Genomic DNA, 21707 nt, shown 5'->3' on the forward strand with positions numbered 1-21707 from the left:
ATGAATTTTTAATCCCTCTAATTTTACTTATTGTGAATATTCTTGTATCCTGTTATACCAATATTGAGATTCATATAGATTCACATATAACACAGTGTAGATGTAATTCGGTGGGCAAGTTGTTCGATGCTAAGTGCGTCGCAGATGTTTTTGATTTCTAGTATGCTTTCAAATAATGTAGGAATTATGGGAACAAAAATATTTCCTTAACATTGCTAAGAGAATAACCAATTTGTATTTTTACTATTTCATCTCTAATTGTATTGGGTTACTGCTTATTTTTCCTTTTTACAACCCTTTGCGCCATTCTTGCCACTAATTTATAACACCATTCTATGATAAAGAACTAGTACATAAAGGACTAGTGTTACAGAATTGGATAGGTTTTGCAGAGCTACACATCAAGATACATGCAGCTGCTATAAAAAGCCAAAGAAACTCAATTGCAATTTTATTGTCCAGTTTGATAGATTTCCTGCCACCTTTGTAGCAGGGAAGCTGTTTGTCACTGTAACCCTCTCCTCCAACAGCTGCACAACGTTTTATAAGCAGCAGAGGCTTTTCTAGCATAATTGCACTACATTGGTTTCCTTGCACTCAGAATTTAGAAGGTGTGTGTAACCTTTTTAAAGCCAAATTTCTTAGTATTACTCATGTATTTTGCTCATTTCAGTATTATATTTTTTGATGTTTTCCAAATATTAACACAGTGTATATAAAGGTGTTTAATCTGTGGCTTCTAGTTCAATGAAAATATTAATGAAAAAATTAAATTACAACTCCGGTTTGTTCTAACCAGCGGGTGCTGAATTTATGAAAGCATCTAAGAACTTCTGGTTTTTAGACATTGTAACCATCCTAGCTAGGCCTTAGATTCTATCTGTCTAGCCATGTTACTTTGTAAAAAGGACCAATGATTTTGGGGTTAATAATAGGAAACAAGTAAAGAATGGTGGACAACTTGCCTTTTTGACCTTTCAGCTTCCCCAAGTTTTAAAAGAATATAGTGATTTACGCAGTGTAATACACTCCTAAATTATCTGAACGTTTTAAACTACTGGGAAGAACTAGCATTTGCTAATTTCAGGATTTTAAATATATTTTACTATTTAAAAGTTTCTTCATGTTACCATGTCATTTGGTTAAAGAGAAGATATTGGGGTAAATTCTGACTTTTTTTTTTTCTTAGTAGCTCAAGAAATTTTCATTGAGTAAGACTCAGAAATGTTAATATGTATAAGCTACAGTTTTATTGCTGTATAAGTGAAAAAATTTTGTTCATGATCTGAATGGGAAGAAGTATAATCTTAAAATGTTAGTACTGTGACTTTAACATACAATGTGTTTCTAAATAATTGTTAGTTTTCAGTCTAAGGAAGTACCGTTGTAATAAACATTGATGAGCATTAAGTAAATTTGTATGTTCTTTGGTGCCCTGCTCATTTAATACATGAGAAAAAAAAAAAAGGTGTGCACAGCATTTATGTGTGTTATGTTTATGTGATTTTCACCGCTGTCAGATGAGAGAAAACTGGCAAAACCAGCAAAGATTTGGTGGCGGAGGAGTTAATATACGATAGCAATTTAAAAACTAATTTGCAGAGAGGTGAACATGACTCAGTAGTTTTAGAAAGTAACAGGCCATCAGGATCTCTTGAGTCCACATCACTGACATTCATGAGTTATTGAGGACAGTTTTGTCTCCATTTTTTTCTCCCTATCTTGAAGAAGATAGGGTCTCCCACCGTGGTATGTGCAGGCATTTTTAGCTCTAGGGCATTTTGAAGGCTTCAGATGTCCTTTCGCCCTCTGAAAAGTGTGTCTACATTACCCTGAGGGGAAGCAGAGGTAGCTAGCCAAGAGGGTTCATCGTACTATTGCAGGTTTTTGGTTATCAATTGTGCAATGCCCAGTACATTAATGAAACAAAGCTGGGGGAGATGCAAATAGCACACTTGAAATGCTTAAATATGGGGGTCATTCTTCTGATATAAATAGTTATTTATAAAAAAAATTATTGCTTATTCTAGATAGAAATTATTCTCAAGGGAGTCACCTGACTTATGGAGAGCAGAAGAAACTTGGAGACTAGAAGGCGCAGCCTCCTTTAAAGCTGTGTACCCTCTAAGATGTGTGGTTATGTTGCAATCATTTGCCTTTTCTAGGTGTTTCCTTGTTACAGCTTCTTTTGTAGTAGGTGTGTGGGGAGGCTTTTCCTAATCAATGCCTCTGAGGATACGAAAGTATTTTCATTATTCAGCAGGCAGAATAGTCAGAAGGAGGGATCTGTACCACTGATGGGCTCTTACGCATGCAGCATGTATGGTTAATGGGCAGCTCCTCCATCTCATCACTCAGTCTGAGTGAGTGAAATGTCATGAATAAAGCTGCAGGATGCTAAAATTTGACCAATTCTAACTAAAAGAAAAGTGTGAAATAGGGGATAGGAATAGAGTGAACGAGATACACTGAGAATTTATGAAGCAGGAAAGAACATGATCGGCTGGGTAGAGGAAGCTGCACAGAAGCCTTAAAAAGCCTTACGAGAAGAGTGTAATAGAGTTTTGCTAATGGTTGAGAAGTGCCAGAGGTTTCAAAAAGAGGAAACGGGGAAACATGCAGCAGAAAGAACTGATGCATAAAGAGGCAAACAGCTATGAGATAGTCAAAGATGACCTGAACAGAGAATGGATTCTCCTCTGTATAACTTGGTGTAAAAATCATTGGAAGATGGAACCTGTGTCTCAAGAAATGTTAGTGGCCTCCTTTGCTGTTACTGCGGAGTTTGAGGCAAACCTCTTCCATACTTGCTGCTGCCTGTGTTCAGGTTGTGGCTGTGGGGGCTGAAATGGGCCTCTGGGCCATGAGTCGAAATGCGAGATGTGGAGTCTCTGCTACAGGGATGCCAACAACACATGGAGACATAAAGGATGGCCAAACAGAGAAGTGCACAAGACCTATAGCTGGGTATTACGACGATGCAGAGTGGTAAACACTGAACATAGTTACAATGTATTTTTATTAATAACTAAATATCAAATGTGCACAAGGCGTAATTTGACAGTCTGCTGAACTGTAGGAATGGTGACAGGGATTGAGATAGAGAGGAAATACATACCTTGAGAGGATAATGTGCTCATGTCTTGCAATTTAAACAAATTAAAAAGCAGTAGTTGCATTAGTGAAAATGAGCAAATATGTTTGGTATGCTGTTTCAATTTATTTCTGTATGGTGATGTTACAGTAAGCTATACCTTGACTTGATTGGAAAATAAAATGCTGCCAACATACATAAAATTATCTCTCAGATAAGCAAAGACTTATGAATTATATTGACTAGTACTTGTTCTTATTCTAGAAATTATTAGCATGCATATATTTTTCTCAAGCTGAGGAGAAAAAGGCAAAAGTATTGTGACTTAGGTGAAAATGCAGGATGCAGGAACATGAAAATATCTTAATGTCTTGGTAAAGTGGTTTTCTTCTGCTTACCCTGCCCCTTGTGTGTCCACGAATGCTTTTTGGTGGAAGCATAGACTCCTTCTAGAAACTTCTTATATGTAGTGTCCTGCATAATATATGTTAATGTGCTTTTCTTAGCTTTCTTCTGTGAACCACTCAGAAATAACCCAGAGATTCCTCAGGTCAGTGAGTTATAGACTGTAAGTCAGTGTGTGGTACACACGGTACCTTTGTATCTTTCACTTCACTGAATTGAAAATTAGGTTTGATATCTTCAGATATTGGTGCCTCCTGTCTAAACAGGCCTGTTTTTGTTTGGAGATTAGTTTCCACTTGAACAGTTAGTGTTGCTAGAGGAGAAGTGGAAAAAACAGATCAATAAAGTCCTTGTTAAGATTTAAAAAGTTGTAACGCTTTCTGGAATTATGAAGAGTTTATTGATGGTGTCAGCAGCACAGGAGCTAGTTTGCACTGAGCAGACTCTATAAGGGAACAGCAGTACTATATAATTGTCTGACCTGTCTGGCAGACATTCCCTTCCTCTCTCTACTCTACAAAATTGCCCACCTGATAATGAAAAAAAGGACAAAATCTTAATGTATAGTTAAAATATTTTCCCTATGTTCTTTAATGCAAATGTCAATCATCTTAACCTTTTTCATCGCTGTATGCTAATTTTTCTCCTTGGCAATTAGTAAATGTTGGATGTCAAATTAAGTTAAAATTAATGGCAGAGGCAAATGTTGCAGTTATTAGCTCACAAGTGTCTTTAACTAGTAGTGTGTAGACATGCATTCCAAGCATTGCAAACAGCTATGGATTAACCATCAAATGATGGTGAAGATTAATGATTGGCCTTTTAGCTCACTAATTTAGAAGAATTTCTAGTAATTAATTTTGTATTATCAGCTTTACAGTTGCAAATGCCTTAAGGAAAATAAAAAATGACTTAAGTACATTTAAGGTTCTTCAAGCTAACAATTGCCTTGTAAATTGTTGCATGCTTGCAGATCCTGATGTTTAATCTGTAATACCTTTATGTACTATCTCTGTCTACTTCTATTTAGTAATCATAATTTCTACTTCATTTTGCATTTTCGTTGATACTGCTTTTGTTAGCCTTAGGTGTTTTCTTTGTAGAGTGTATTGTTTGGCTTTGAACTTGTGTATTTCATAAATGCCATGTCGAGTGTGGCGGAAGAATTGTCCAGTGCCTCCATAGTAGGACCTCTATTTCTTGGTTTCTTGTCAAACCAAATTACAAATTCATATAGTGAGCAGAACTGTTTGTACAGGCTTGTTGAAAAGTTGGATTTTAAAAAGCTGTATTTCTTAAATTCATTTTCCTTTTTATATAAGTAAGAAAACCCCAAACTCTAAATGCATGTATGAAAAATACTGTTTGAGGTAGTCTGTGCAATTTTGTTCATTGCTATTTTAATTTGAATGTTATTTAAAGAACAGTATTTAATACATTAAGTGACTTGAATTCTTTCTGATGTTTATGGTGGAAGTAGAAATTGCTATTCTTTTAAAGTGGATTTTGGTTTTTTTGTGAGTGATGTTCTCCTGTAGTTCTGTACTGTCTAATTTCCTTTACCAGTGTGTCTCTCCTTGCAGTTTCTTGCATTGTTCTTAAATCAACCTAGATTCGTATCAGATTGTGCTTAGATTTATTTGCCCTTAAGTTTACATTGCCCACCTGTAAAGATAAGTTGTCTGTATTGACCTTCTTGCCACTCTTTTTCTCTTTTTTTTTTTTTTTTTTTGTTTTGTTGGTAGTAGCAATTAACAATCCTGAAGAGCACAGTTTGGTTTCCAGAGTGTTGCTCTGTAATGGCTTCCGTACCACTGTCTATTCCCTGTTACAGATGAGACTGATTGTGAAACTATATTCCATCCCTGTACCATACATTGTATTTTTAACTGTTGACTATAGCTGGGCAAAGATCAGCTTGTTGCAAAGTTGGTTGTATCTCTAACCTATACAGTCAGTAGATCTTACACTTGTAACTTTCAACAGTCTTAGTTGGAAAACCAAAACTGCTCAGTTTGTGATTCATAATTCACATGTTAACATTCAAAATTAATACAGATACCTATGGTGCGTATCGGACTTCAAGGTAGCACATGTAGGTTACTAGGAAAAACAAAGCATGCAGCAGGAAACTCTCGTAAGAGACAAAAGAGAGAAAGCATGGAAAGATTTTGAATAATGAATGAATAAGTATATATTGCTAATAAATACTGGGAGAGCTTTGCTGAAACAGTGGCTAGTTTTTAGATAGTATTTGGTTTTATGATTGTTTGGATTATAAAAATAGGGAGTCTTAGATCTAGATGAACTTTTCTTCCAGCAGTGAAACTTTAAGTGTCTTTAAAATTAAACGAGAAGTTATTATGTGAAGGAAAAGAGCTTGGAGGCAGAGGGACTCCATTGTTGGCAAGGAAATAACAACTCAAGCTATTAAGAATAACTGAAAACAAGATTTGTTTATTATGTTTATTAATGAGTCAGTGTAGTTGCTAATGAGGGGCCAGAAAATTTGGAGCTTTCGGTAATGTAATATGAAGCACATAACATGCACATAATAATCTTGTTAGGATCATGGAGGTGTGGTGGGATGGCTACAGTGACTGGAGTGATGTAATGAAGGGATACCAGCTCTTTAGGAAGTACAGACTGGGAAGATGAGGAATGGGAGTCGCCTTTATGTGAGAGAGCAGTTAGAGTGCATTGAGCTCTGCCTGGGGATGAATAAGGAGCCAACTGAGAGTTTCTGGATTAGAATTAGAGAGAGGACAGGTAAAGGTGACATTATAGTGGGCATCTTCTACAGGTGGTCTGACCAGGATGAACAAGCAGATGAGGTCTGCTACAAACAGATAGGAGCAGCCTCATGTTTGCAGGACCTGACCCTCATGGGCCTGATACATGCTGGAGGGACAACACAGCAGGACATAAGCAATCCAGGAGGTTCCTTGAGTTCATTGACACCTTCTTCCTCCTCCAAGTGATAGAGGAGCCAATGAGGAGAGGTATTTTGCTGGACACTAATACTTGCCAACAACAAGGGGCTTGTTGGGAATGTGAAGGTTAAAAGCAGCCTTGGCTGCAGTGACTGTGAGATGGTGGAGTTCAGGATCCTGAGGGGAGGGAGGAGAGTAAAAGCAAGCTCACAACCCTGGCCTTATGGAGAGTGGATTTTGACTTGTTTTCAAGCAAGGTTGATTTAATGCTGTTAACAATAGGATAAACGTGGTTGGTAACAGAAAATCTGAAGCTGCAGTAGGCTTTTGTAAAGGGGATTGGCTTGGTAGCACACTGGAAAAAAGTCAACATTACAGAAAGAGTACGTCACAGGTTATACAAACTGAGATATAACTAACTGCCCTTTTCTCCAAAAGTAGTTGCCAGCACTATAGAATGTGTTTGTGGAGTGGAAAGTGAAAAGCCATAAAGTAGGTTGCTTTTACTCCTACATATGAGTTTAATGAGACTTACACTGGAATGATGAATGAAAATATGGATTTTCACACTATTAAATATCTTTTGAAAAGCCGGAAAGGTTGCCAAAGGGGGTCGCAGGAAGGATTCCAGTCCTTCAGAATGAAAACTTGTTCTTCTTAGATGGTCCTGTTACTTCTCCGTCTTTTGGGCTTTTAAAAACATTGTTATAGTATGTTAAAAAACCCCTTGAAAACATGATATTTCTTCCTCATTGAGGAATTTTTAATAAGTCAAAAATGCAGACATAATTAGTGACTAGAAATTGAAGCTAGACTTGCAAAATGAAGAAGGGTACTTTTTTTTTTTTTGATGGTAGAGTATATTTTGAAAAATGATGCAGGGGAGATTTCATCTCTTGATTTCTAAAACCAAGACTGGACAGCTTTCTGGATGCTGTCATCCAGTTTATGTTTCTGGGCTCAACGTGTAGGAGAGTGGGTTAAAATCAAGGGCTGGGCTAGGTGACCTGATGTAACTTTCTGGCCTTAACCTCAGTGATTTCTATAAGTGCTAGGGGAAAGCAGCTGTTTCAGAACTGATGATATACTTTTAGAATGCATTTACAGTTGTGTTCCTTGATGCTTGCAATTTGTTTTAACCAGGTTGGTAATTTATCAAAGCACTTACATAGATAGGGCTGCCAGAACTTAGAACTTTATATTGCTGTTAAAGCTTTTTGTGTTTTGTAAGGACCAGTGTAAGCATCAAGTGTTGTTGATGAAACTCTTGCAACACTGTGAATGTGCTCTTCTTGCAAGGTGGATTTAGTAACTGCCAGCCCTGCAAAACATCTCTATGATTTGTTCCATTAAGATTGAACTGTTGCTGTTGTTGAACATGTTCTGAGAGTCATGTACTCCTCTCCATTACACTCAAGTTTGAACACTGAAGAAAATCATGTCTTGTAAAAGGTCCCTTCAGCCGCTCTCTTGTGATCATCTTAGTGTTGTCATGCCTGTCCCCATTTGTGTTGGGGAGAGATGGCAGTAGCAATAATAGAATTTGACATACACGTCTCCCTCATTTGCGCCTTTCCACAAAAAAAAAAAGTGCCATTCTCATCTTCATCTTTAGCTTGCTTTGCCTTGGTTCAAGGGAACTAGTGAAATAAGATTTTGAGGCTCGACCTGAGACTTGCTCAACAGTTTTGGAAGCAGTGCATAACCAGAGTAGAATCCAGGTCTCATACTTGGATGTAGCTTAACAGTGTTAAAAAAGTAAGTATGCAGTGTAGCTAAAGCTGGTAAATACTTTTGAGAAGTCATTTTTCCCATGTATTTTTCAAAATCAATGTTGCAATAACAAGTCTAATATTGAAGACAGAAATGAGTAAAGGTAGCTGTGTTATCACAGATTTGTTACAGCTATACTTGCACTGCGTAGGTAACACGTATGCCTATTGTGGGTCAGTGTGCTTTCTGGGAAGTACATGGGATAAGTTTTGCTGAAATAAACCAACATTATTATTTGTTGAATGTCTCTTTAGTGCTTGTTGGAATAAAACTTTTTAGTAGTTTTGGAAATGGAGGGAGTAACAGGGAGAGAGAGAAGAGGGGAAGCTAGCTGGAGATAAGCTCCAGTGGTCAAGATTTCTTTTTCAGAAAAGTAATGATTTGACCAAAAGTAGCAGCTTTGCCTAATCATGTTTTTGAAAACAAATTAAAAGTGCAAGGGAGAGCTTATTAACACGATCTGTTTTGGGTTACTTTTGACATCCAGACTGTGATACAGTTCAGGAAGGAAGCATTTCTAAAATAGTAATGCCCCCCGCATGCTCTATTTAGCAATACTCTATAATCAAATATTTTATAGATCCATTGTGACAGATGGATGAACTTTCAGTCATTTGTAATCAGTCACTTTTGTTTGTACATAACTGATTTAAAACCAGTACAGGAAGACTTTTTTTTTTTAAACAGGAGGAGGAAGATATCTCTGTTGCTAGAGACTCAAGTTTCAATTACATCAACTTGAACAGATAACATGATTCAGGTCATATGTTAGAATAGTACACTGCTCTTACAGTACTTTAGTTTATATTTGATTGATGGAGAAAATTGTATGTTAAAAAGCTAATGTTGACAACACAACCTGCCAAGAATATTCCTTTTTACCTTTGTTCTTTCTTTGCTCCTCTCTGATTTGTTAACTATAATTTCTAGTACCTTTTTAACCTGTCAAGTTAATTTTTGAATTACACGTATCGTCTTGAGATAAAATATTCCCACTGACTCATCATCTCTTTGAATACCATGTACGTGGAATTTTTAGATGAGATCCAAATGAATTAGTTTAGTATGAAGAGAATAATAAAATGTGCATATATATATTTAGTAGAATGTACTGCTCTGCTTTGTCTGTGGAAAATGTTTATGATAAAGAAAATGGTTTAAAAAAAACCAAACCCCTCAGCTGCAGTTTATATGTTGGGAAAATTCTGAGAACTAAGCTTACAGATAAATAAACACTCTGTTATAGAAGATAAATCTAAATCCTAAATAGAAAGGTATGGATAAACTAAATTGAATGACTGTCTAATAAAAACTTCAGTTAGTCTAGTGAGATTTTTCTTTCAACACACAGCTATTTATTTCGGCAAATTAGTTTTATCAGTATGTATATAAAGAATTTTTCTATCCAGAATTATTTTTATATACCTAAAACCAACAATAATAATTTTTTTCAGCTCATCCGTAGGAAGGTCTTCTGTCTTTAGTCAGATTGCGTAGCTGTTCTGTGCCTTTTAGACTGGGTGAATAGCATTCACCAGAGGAAAACTCCTCTGGAGAATTTTAGGTATCATTTGGAGGTCCCCAGGATTTTGGCTTCGTTACATGCTTCTCTCTGCTCTGACTTTGTGGGATTGTATTTTTTTTAATGTAAACTTCTCGGAGGTTTATTTATCTTTGCGGATTGTTGAGCATACTCAAGGTGCTAAAATGATGTGAAAGCTCAGCTATAGTAAGTGCCCCTGCTACTTTTCATGGTATCCCCCCTTACAAAAAAACTGAGATTGTCAGCTGTCTCAAATGTAGTAATTCTCTGGATGTTATGCTCTTGCATTTTTGTCTGCATCCTATACAATTACATGAATGCAAGTAGCACAGATAACTCTAATTACAGATGACTGTAATTAGCCTAGGAAATAATGCAAGTGTTAACTATAAACATTAAACTTTAAACATTTTCACTTATTTTACTAGAAGTAGTCTTTAAAACTATGAGTACTTATAGTAAACATTTAATTTCCTGTCCTTAGGATCAGTCTAGGATTTTTTGATTCTGGTGTTACTTTTTTTTTTTCTTTTCTTTCTTTTGGCCAGAAGTAACAGGTGCACTTAAGAAGAACTTGCTCTCAGTTGAAGTGATCTCCAACGTGAAATTATTTCATATCATGAAGACAATATCCAATATAAATTTGTAGTATAACTTTGTGATTTGAGCAATGATTTTGTAGGGTTTTTTTTTCAGAGAAAACAGTAATTAGTATGTAATTTTTAACGTACTTTCTACTCTGTTCTTTTAGGTAACTTTTGAAATGCACAAAGAGAGTCTTTCTCAAATGTACAGGGAGTACCAAGGGAAAGGAGGTGAAGGGAGTGGAATACGTTCTTCAGCTCCGATTAGAACAATCTCTGGAGTTAGCAAAGAAGCTGAAACCAAGGGAAAGCAACAATGTTTGGAGTTAAAAGAAGATGCTACTGCTCCTTCCTGCATTATTGATGATGATATGGAGTGCAGTACTGAAAACAGAGAGACAAATACCTCATCAGATGGTGACCAACAAACTCATTTGGTATCTAATCATAGGGAGGAGCTAGAGGGGGAAGACAGGGAGACTACACAGGATTTAAAAGCAGGGTCTTGTATGGAACTTTCTCCAGAACCAGAAGCAATAAAGCCCAGTGTTTCAGAAATTAGTACTGGAATAGCTGAAGCAATTGAAGATTCTCTGAGCAAAGCTGATGAGCTTGTGGAAGAAACAGTAGCTGTCACTGCTGCTCCTTTAGCAATGAAAACTATTTTGGAAGGAGAAACTTCTGACAGTCCAGAAAGACTGGAAAAATCAACAGTAGAGGTGGAAGATGAAGATGACTTTGTTGATTTGAAAGAAGAAAGTAGTATGCCTTTACCTTCAGAAGAATTTGCAGAAACGAACAAGGAATGTAGCTCTAATGAAAGCAAAGTGACAAAGCAGGAAAAAGCAATAGAGAAGCAACCTGAATCTGTGCTTTTAAAATCTGAAGACGCTAAAGGAGTGGATGGGGAAAAACAAGAAATGACTTCTTTACCGGAAACAGTGAGCTCTGCAGTTCAAGAAGTAGTGACTCAGATAGATTCAGAAGGAAAAAAGAAGCTGGAGGAAGAAAAGATTCTTTTTAGTGAAACCAAAACAGCTGAAGAAAATGCAAATGCACGTGTGTCAGAGCCTGCTGGAGCCTCTGACAAAAGAATTGCCAAGCTTGATGTTTCTAGTGTTGCATCAGATACAGAAAAACTGGAACTGAAAGCTAACACATGTCTAGAAGCACCTCTGCCTCCCAGATCCATATCTGAGGTAAATTCTACTTGTCCTTCATCTGTCTAGCTTAAAAATAAAAGGAAGTTCTTATTTTACGAGATTTTTGAAGAAGTATGCTCATACATGTTTTGGAGATTTTAATGTGTGTGGATTTTGTGAGTTATCTAAAGAATACTTTCAACACTTGATTAAAATAGCCATAATTCCTGCTAATTTGTGTACTGAGAAGTCTCTAAGATTTTATTCTTTGTACATCCGCCTATGGATGCTGATGGAGACTGATTATTTGGCTAGATGGACACTTCATCTATCTTGGTACTTTGGTTCTTAAGTTTGAAGAATTGAAAGAAACATTTATATATTCTGAGGGAATTTTATCTAGAATTACTTCTGCTTCTTTACTCCACCTTCCTTTTATTCTTTTCAATCTAGTCTCATAATCTCAAGTGGTACAATTATTGAGAAGCAAATATTGCTTGTGCAGGAAAAAATAGCACTGAGTTTCTTTCATATCCTGATAGAACTTGTGAAAATATTTTTTACACTAGTTGCTGTGTAGGAGGTACACAAAAATATAAATAATTTTTTTTTTTAAAAAATAAAATTTGATAGAACTGTCACCCCATCACTTCAGCCTACCGTTTTTGTGACGTGTAATTTAAAACTAGGCTTCTGTTGCATGCTGCAGTGCTCTACCCCTCTAGTCTTTAGTTTCTAACTCAGCTTTTCATGGTTCAATAGTCATGTATCTGAGTACTTCCCTTCTGCAGAGATACCTGCTAATGGATGCTCTTCATTCTGCACCATTCTTCCTTAAAGGAGGAAAACCACTGTCTACAGCCTCATATACTCCCCCTGTGGTAAGGTTGGGTTGCTGCTTGTGTATGCCTAGACTTACAGGTTGTGGTAGTGCAGCTGTAGACTAGTTTGTAGGTGTGGTATATCCAGTAAATAGCATTGTGTAATAGTTTTAGCTTTATTTCTAACCATGTACACAGTCTAAACTTGTTCAATATCTAAAATTTCAAGTCTATTAAATGCATTTCAGTGTATGCCATGGAAACTAATAACCAGAGTGTGGTGTGTTTTTTTTGTTGTTGGTTTTTTTTTGGTTTTGTTTTTTTTTTTGTCTGGAAACTGTGTATTCAGACCTCAAGGCAGCAAGATTCTTCAGGACAAGAGCTAGCTGCTACATCAGATGGGCAGAGAAGAGACTCTAGGTCAACTGTGTTCCGTATTCCCGAGTTTAAGTGGTCAATGATGCATCAGCGCTTGCTCACAGACTTACTCTTTTCCATAGAAACAGATATACAGATGTGGAGAAGGTAAATTTCTATGCTTTATATGGAATGATCTAGACTGGCATTTCAATTATAATTAACTTGAGATTTTGTTGAAACTGCATCAGAGTCACTCTTTGACTTTGAATTTTGCACGTCTGGTATTTTACTCATTCAGCAGCCTTACTTATTTTGTGACCTATACCAGCTATTCTCAGATTTTTTTTTTTAAGACTCTTTACAGACATAAATGTGTATTGGTTGAGGGCCTGCACATAGATTTTTGACTTAAATCCTGGCTACATTTAAGTCCATGGCAGTCTTGCTGTTGATTTTTATTAGACCATGATTTTCATGTTCCTAATGTATGTAAGGGCCTGCATCTTTTATTAGTATCTAAATATGGACTAAAAAAAAAAAAAATCTATCCCAAATAGTATTAATTACTTCTGCATTTACACACACTATGTTGCTGCTTTGACAGTGTTCTGTGAGCGCAGAGATGCTCTGTGCATTTGAAAATTAACTTGTAACAGGGATCTGGAATGTAATCATCAAGATGAATTTAGTAAAGAAAGGAAATTTGAAAATAGTGGTAAATCTGCACTTTAATGTTAAGATTTAATAACTTAAATAAGCATGGTATCTATTTGTGAATGTCAAATTTAAATTGAACCATATAGCAGTACTGACCCGATAAAAAGGAATGTAAGGATGAAGAAATAGTCTTTAAGTGATTACAGCAATTTAAACTGAGGTGGATTTTTGTCAGACTATAATTTTTAGGATATGGTTAAATTAACCTTTCAAGATATCATCAGATATAGCTAAAATATATTTTTAGTTTAGGATCTGTTTTGAAAATCTATTTGCATGTTTAACAGGTTTTAAGTTTTTGTGTTTTGCTGATTTTTAATTTCTCTGAGAAGCCTTTAATATTGCTTTATTTTTTCAAAGATTTAAGTTCAAATCTAGTTCACACTTCCAGGAAGCTTTATTGTATTTCCTGATACAGTGACTTTTGCTATAGCAAGTAATCATAGACCAGTCTATAATGTATCTTAATCCAAATGATTATTAACACCCATCTCGAAGTTTTAAGCAAGCTATGATCTGGAGAAGCTTAAGAACAGAAAGCAAAGGTAGTTTTAGATTTAGATTAAGGTACATCAGTTGACCCTTACGGTCATGTGATATTTGCTGCCCCATTGCTAACTGTCTGGCTTTAGTTTTATGAAAGCATAAAGATGCTAAAATACCACAACAATAAAGCTGTATTCTGAATGGTTTTTTTGGACAGCCATTCTACAAAAACTGTGATGGACTTTGTGAATAGCAGTGACAATGTCATATTTGTGCACAACACAATTCACCTCATCTCTCAAGTGATGGACAACATGATCATGGCTTGTGGTGGTATATTGCCATTGCTTTCTGCTGCCACATCCGCTACTGTAAGAAATTTCATTTTTATTTCAAAATTTATCTATCTCTTGTGGGAGGATGCCTTTTTTTATGCAGTGTATTAACTATTATCTCTGTCCTTTTGGGAAACAGGAATGCGTGTGGGATATTTCCACAAGCATCTCTTTCCTCCCTTTGCTCCCTCATGCTTTCCCTAAGATAAATTGAGCGCCTGCCCTCTTTGCTTGAAGACATAAAAGAAGTTCCCTAGCTTCATTGTCCCACAGTGGTCTGGAATGGGATTAAATCCCAATACTAATGATTGTTTCTAGCATATGACTAATTACTGCTTTTAAATGTGACTGAAAATGGACTTCCAGCGTACATTTTTCTTCATTTAAGTTGTAGGAATATCACCTTTGTGAAGAAGTATATGTTGCTTTCAATTTTTCTCTGTGTAGCATGAATTGGAGAATATTGAGCCAACTCAAGGACTTTCAGTAGAAGCATCTTTAACATTTCTCCAGAGATTAATCAACCTTGTGGATGTGCTAATTTTTGCAAGCTCTCTTGGTTTCACTGAAATTGAGTCTGAGAAAAATATGTCATCTGGAGGAGTTCTGCGGCAATGTCTTCGTCTGGGTAAGCAAGTAAAACCACTTAATGAGTGTAGGAGCTTACTGTTACTAAAAAGCTAGCAATTGTTAGCTTTATTTTTTTTCAGTCCTTTTTTTTTGTTAAATCAAGATTAAATTTAGTCAAAGAAGCATTGGCATCTTTTACAATTTTCCTGTTACTGTATTCTGCAATGCATATACGTGGGGTTCTTTTCCTCTTTAAAAAGTTTAATAAAATAAATGATTAAGTTTGGTAGCCTGACTGTTGTGGATGCATGTTTTCATTTTATCTGTGAAGATACTTCTTTTGCCAAAGTTCCCCAAATAGTCAAGGCTGAGAATATAGCAGCTTTAAGAAAAAGAAATTTTGTACTATATAGAAAAACACGAACCTTTACAATATGTAGAAAAGAGGTTTAAATCTTGAGGTCTATAGGTGAAGGTATGGTGAAAACTAGACATGTAAATTCCAAAAGAGCAGGGTTCAAATTGGGCAGTAGTTGTATCCGGTATTACTGTATGTTTGCATCAAATGGGATTGAAAGAAAGTGGTCATTACCTAAAAAAGTAATGACTATTCTGGAAATGAGAACACACAAGATCATAACTGGGTTCAGTTACTTAATACAGGAGGAGAGTATTCATGTGAGTTGCATGCTGTTAGACTTTTTGTAACAAAAAGTTTAATTTGCATGAGTCCAGAGCAGCTCAGAGCCTCTGCAGTAACTAGCCTTCCTCTCCCTTTCTAGGCAATTAAAACTTTGTGCAGGTAGAACAGATTTATGGGATGCAAACAGGTATAGAGGTGGGGTAGTTCTTTTTTCCTCTGAAAATAATATTAGAAGATGAAACAGGTACAATTGTGAAGCTAAAAAAATAAATTGTGTAAATTCAAAACATTTATGGAATCATAGAATCATTTTGGTTACAAAAGACCTTTAAGATCATCAAGTCCAACCGTTAACCCAGCACTGCCAAGTCCACCCCTAAACCATGTCCCTGAGCACCACGTCTACTCGTCTTTTAAATACCTCCAGGGATGGTGACTCCACCACTTCCTTGGGCATCCTGTTCCAATGCTTGACAACCCTTTCAGTGAAGGAATTTTTCCTCATATCCAGTCTAAACCTCCCCTGCTGCAACTTGAGGCTGTTTCCTCTTGTACTATCACTTCTTACTTGGGAGAAGAGACCAACACCTACCTCGCTACAGCCTCCTTTCAGGTAGTTGTAGAGAGTGATAAGGTCTCCCCTCAGCCTCCTTTTCTCCAGGCTAAACCACCCCAGTTCCCTCAGCTGGTCCTCATCAGACTTGTGCTCTAGACCCTTCGCCAGCTTCGTTGCCCTTCTTTGGACTCGCTCCAGCATCTCAATGTCTTTCTTGTAGTGAGGGGCCCAAAACTGAACACAGTTTTCGACGTGTGGCCTCACCAGTGCTGAGTACAGGGGGACGATCACTTCCCTAGTCCTGCTGGCCACACTATTTCTGATACAAGCCAGGATGCTGTTGGCCTTCTTGGCCACCTGGGCACACTGCTGGCTCACATTCTGCTGGCTGTCGACCAGCACCCCCAGGTTCTTTTCTGTCGGGCAGCTTTCCAGCCACTCTTCCCCAAGCCTGTAGTGTTGCATGGGGTTGTTGTGCCCCAAGTGCAGAACCTGACACTTGGCCTTGTTGAACCTCATGCAATTGGCCTCAGCCCATTGATCCAGCCTGTCCAGATCCCTCAGTAACAAGAGCATTGTGAAGCAAACATTGTCATTTGTTTCACTAGTGTATCACTTGTCTTTCTTCCTTGCTAGCCTGTAAAATTTAGCTGTCTTCACCCTCCTCACCCCATGGTTGTATGCATGGTAAAATTTCAATGAGGGATGCTAACTTCCTCACTTTTAAGTATCCATTAGATAGGGCATACATGTTCTAATAGTTTAATATTATTAGTTATAAAGTAGTATAGAATTTTAAGCATTGTTTTGCAACTATTTAAAATTTATGGAAGCAAAATATCATTTTACTGATGTACTTAAACTTTTTAGTGTTAAACAAAAATGTATTATACATCTCTGTAAGAGATATAGGCAATACTGTTTCTTGGGGTGATTCTTGATGTTTCTTTTCCCTTCAAGTATGTGCGGTAGCAGTAAGAAATTGCTTGGAGTGTCAGCAGCATACACAGATGAAGCCTATTGGAGACACTGTGAAGAACCAAAAAGCAGTGCAGGGCTTTATAGGAACAGGAAAGTCTACAGCCAAGGCAAGTGTAAGACCACATTTAGGAACACAAAAGTCAATAATTATTACTCTGTACAGAGGGATAAGCTTTTATACCTGTATCACTGATACTTTAATAGAGCTGAAGGGCATGAACACTGGAAATCCTGAAGCAGTTTTTCAAAGATGTGAATGTAACACATATTTAACCTTCCACAGTGAAGTAAATCTGTCACAAGGATTTGCCAGATCTTTTTTTGTCCTTTAAAGATGTAATGCATATATGATCTTTGTGTTCTAGTTATGACAATACGATGTACAGTGGGCGATTGTACACACTTAATGATTATTGGTAGAATGCTTTTAAAAACAGAATCTGAAACAATAGCTTTTTTTTTTCCAATAGAGTCCAGTGGACATTGTGACTGGTGGCATTTCTCCCATACGAGACCATGACAGACTTCTGCAGGATATGGATATTAATCGACTTCGAGCAGTAGTGTTCAGAGATATAGTAAGTTAAAAATAACGTTGTTTTATTTGTAGCTACATTTCTGCATATATCTGTTTGCTGAACACTTGCTATGTGTTACGCAGTTCAGCTAAATTGAATTTACAAAAACTGAATATTGCTCACAGTAGTTAGGAACTCGTAATACTCTGCAGCTGTTGTAGTATTTGGGATTGGAAAGAAGGAGAGGTGAAAATCACTACCTGCTGATCAGGCTCTTTCATGTGTTCCTAAGAGCTGATTCTCTGAAATTCGGCCTATTGTATATTAAATATATTGTGTTTAGTACAAATACATACTTTCACATGCTGTACATAGGCAAACTTTATATATCATAAAGATGTTTATGTATACTTTTTGAAAAATTAGTGTCTTAGTTCCCCTCAGAGGAACCAATTTTTAAACAATTCTTTTCTTCTTGTGCTGTAAATATGTATATGTTTTTTTAATCTTGAATTGACTAAAAATATCTTTGCCCTATGTCAGCAACTTTGTAGCTGATATTGAGGAAATTGAGATTGATTGCTTAAAAAAAAAACCTCTGTAAGCAAATACAGCAGCTATAATGGCTATGAGTCATTGGTGGCCACAAGCTTGGACACCAGAACTTATTTTACAATAATTGGACTATTTAGCAAGTATAATGATTTACACAGTGACTTCTGTTCCATCCACAATAGTGAAGGATCTTTTGGTTTTTATCTTTACAGCAATTATTGATTGAAGCAAGTTTCTTTCAACCCTTACTTCAGTATCAGTGTGCAAAAGAGTAACAGGAAGGGAATCTTCCATTGTGGTGGCAACTAAAATAATCCTAATGATGCAATCTTCAAAATGAAGCACACTTTGTGTACTGACTTTTTCTTTAAAAAAAAACCCACACTCTGCTTTTTTGACATATCTAATCCACCAGGTTTTCTGTTACACAAATAAATGTAAAATGATGCAATAATTCTGCTTTTTGGCTACTGTGTTGAGCTGTGGAGAAAAAGTAGACTTTAAAAGACCTATTTTGGAACAGTTTTTATCTGAGCTGCTTATACTTGTGTCTAAATATTTTGTTTGATTTGCATGCAGTTTCTTACATTGTGTTGGGTGCATAGAATTGTGATTGGCGTGATTTGAATCTGTACAGGAAGAACTCAGACGGATTCCACTTCACCACCAGTAGTAGTACTTCCAGTAGTATATGAACTTTATTTCAAAGAGTTCTACAAACACAGAAAAAATATGGACGGGGTAGTGCTAATTCACTGAATCACAGCTTTATTAAGTAGAGTTGGAAAATGTCTTGCAAAAAGTAATCTATCAAGAAGATTCTTTATAATCCTTACCATTGTAGGAGACTTTCATCAATCTCGCACTGTGCTTGCCTGATGCTAACCTGTTATTAGCTTACTGTTTCTGTCTTGTTCTATGAAATTTAAGGATTTGGGTCGAGTCTAGGGGATTATAGGTTGTTTTTTCAGCATAACAGATAGGATCCAGCTATGTTATCTACTTCTTAATAGAGACCTTCTCATAAACTTCTCCCAGTATAGCTTATTAAAGAACTCTTCATGGAAGGTGGGGCTTCAATAGGCACTACAATAATGATAAAATGAGTTTTACAGTTTGACTTTCTTGAACTGCTCAGAGGGCAAAGTAGAATGCTACCTGAGCCCTTATGTAAATGAGGGGGAAAATAAACCCAAACACCCTTTCTCTTACTGATTAGTCAATAAAGATCCAAATACTCAGTTCTGCTGTGATCCCAAAGTGTACAAAGCTTTTCTTCCTTTGACAGCCGAAGGGGACAGGCTTAAGCTAAATCAGAATGTCTAGTCAGATCTGGGATGTGGCTCTTTCCTCGGTTTCACTAGGAGTGACTGAGTACTCTGGGCAGGTACCTGGTATAGTTCATATTAAGATATGGTTTTAAGATTTTCTTAGAATCTCTTCATAAAGTTACAGTTGTAATGCAAATGCATATTTGCCAGTTCTTGTTTAAAATGTACATAGTACAGTACCTCCATCTGGACAATCTGACGATGAAATAAAACCTTAACACTGATTCTGGAATATGTTCCACTTCCTTCATTAATATGTAATAGTTTATAAACGCTTTTACAGTTTTGTTGAGTCTGCTTGCCTGGTTGTACTTCACAGCAAATACTGTTAATATCTTGGCATGTTTGAGGGAACGTACGCAACAGAGGAAACACCTGTAAGTAAATAAAGGGGACCTACTCCCTGCACTAATTCGAAGCATGCAGTCAAAACACACAACCTTAGTCAAAGTTGTCATAGTTATAAATGAAAAATGAAAGGATTAGTGGCACTTGAATACAATTGCTGTGTTCCCTAGCTTTATAGGTGAGACAAACTGTGACTAGAGAATATTGTTCTTCCATTGTTGACATATCAGCTTACTCTTGGTCTGTTTATGGTAGTGCTGGGCATACTTTACAGAAAAATAAACATGCTGCTGAAATTGTAATGGAAAAATTTGTGTGTCCTTTTTTTACAGGAGGATAGTAAACAGGCTCAGTTTTTGGCTTTGGCTGTTGTATATTTTATTTCTGTGCTCATGGTTTCGAAATACAGAGATATACTGGAACCCCAGAATGAAAGACGACCACCACACCATAGCCAGTCATTCAAGGAATCAGAGAATGAAAATAATGAAACTCCTGCTACAGGTGAACTGTTAATTATTTGGCCAAATGAAATAGTGGCTTGTACATCTTAAAATTCCGTAGAAGTACATGTGAAATGGTATAGAAATATGCGCATTGTAACCACTTAAATAAACAACATTATAGTTTTCAATTTGCCTCAGTATTTGTGTGTATCTTTTTCAGATCTGAGAAGAACCTAATCTATAGGTTGATTTTACTGTGTAGAGGCAGTTAATCTCACTGAAGTAGCTAAGTATTCATGAATGCTTGTTGCAGAAACGTTCTATTTTGCATAAGGTTAAGTACGCATAAGCATAGACTGACAGCTTTTTGTTTCCACTATAAGACTTCTTTCTCCTATTCTTCTTTAGGGCAATCAATCAATTTTCATTCTTTGACTGCTGAGTCATATCTTCTATTTCCTTGTCTCAGTTTTTGAGACAAGTTATAACTTTTCAGGCCTCTCAGAAATTAGAAGGAAATTTTTCTGTTCTAAGTTTCCTATTAAATACCTGAGGATAATATTAAATCTCTAAGTAGGCAAGAGGAAATACTTATAGCTGTGTTATTTCACTTGTCACCTATTGGTGTTACTTCTTTAGGAGGAATGTGGTGAATGCAATTCTGTTAATAATGAACTTAAAATATGTTTTCTGTTTTTGGTATGAACAGCTGTGGAAAACCCCTCTGCTGCTCTCGGTGCTTCAGCCTCCACTGAAGATTCAGAAGGTACAGCATCTGTACAAAGAAGGGATTCTGGTCTTGGGGAGGAACCTGCTTCAGGGCAAACAAACAGTTCCAGTAGTGTTGCTGAAGCAGGGCCTCTGAATGTCAGTGCAGGTCCAGATGCAATCAGTGAAGTACTATGCACACTCTCATTAGAAGTAAATAAGTCTCAGGAAGGCAGAAGTGAGACAGGAACTGAGGATAGTAAGCCTGCAACTTCTGTGCCAGCTGCCAAAAATGTCAATGTAAAGGACATCCTGCGAAGCTTGGTAAGCACACCAGCTGATGGGACTGCAGTGGATGCTGCTCTTCTGCCTTCAACCTTCCTTGGAGTTCTTGGTGATGGAGCTGCTGAGCAGCCTGTACAGTTCCATTCCTTTGACAGGTAATGTAACTTCTAAAATATTTGAGCTGTTTCATTTTGCGTAAGATATCCGTAAGGAACAGAAAAAGTCACGCTTCTGTTTGCCAGATCTCATGTACAGTGTCATCTAGTAACTTAATATAATCAAGGTGTTTTGATTTACAAATAGAACCTTTGACTACAAAGCCCACCGACATCACATAGGTTCATCATGAAGGTATGCTCTGCAATTCATGGGATGCTATCTTATGCTACAAAAGACTGGAAATGAAAAATGACTGGTGATTGGGTTATACTTGAAGGTCTTGAAGCCAACACCTCTTTATAAGAGTTAACTCTTCTGTCTCCATACACGTTACAGCTCAGAAGCAATATGGTAAGAGGGCTAATAAATCATCTAGAAATGGCTGCAAGAGTAAAAGAAAAGATTAAGGGTGTA

General features: G+C 36.7%; 1 protein-coding gene across 1 annotated transcript in view; it reads left to right on the top strand.

The window, feature by feature from the left end:
* Positions 1 to 21707, top strand: part of LRBA (LPS responsive beige-like anchor protein) — a 432022-nt gene that overhangs the window by 79526 nt on the left and 330789 nt on the right. The window contains 8 exon segments of the mRNA XM_068402600.1: positions 10500 to 11531; positions 12645 to 12820; positions 14076 to 14229; positions 14641 to 14821; positions 16923 to 17050; positions 17414 to 17521; positions 20028 to 20199; positions 20851 to 21289. Coding sequence (XP_068258701.1) covers positions 10500 to 11531; positions 12645 to 12820; positions 14076 to 14229; positions 14641 to 14821; positions 16923 to 17050; positions 17414 to 17521; positions 20028 to 20199; positions 20851 to 21289 — 2390 coding nt within the window.

This window comes from Nyctibius grandis, chromosome 6 (genome assembly GCF_013368605.1).
Source record: "Nyctibius grandis isolate bNycGra1 chromosome 6, bNycGra1.pri, whole genome shotgun sequence".
NCBI classification, from domain to species: domain Eukaryota; kingdom Metazoa; phylum Chordata; class Aves; order Nyctibiiformes; family Nyctibiidae; genus Nyctibius; species Nyctibius grandis.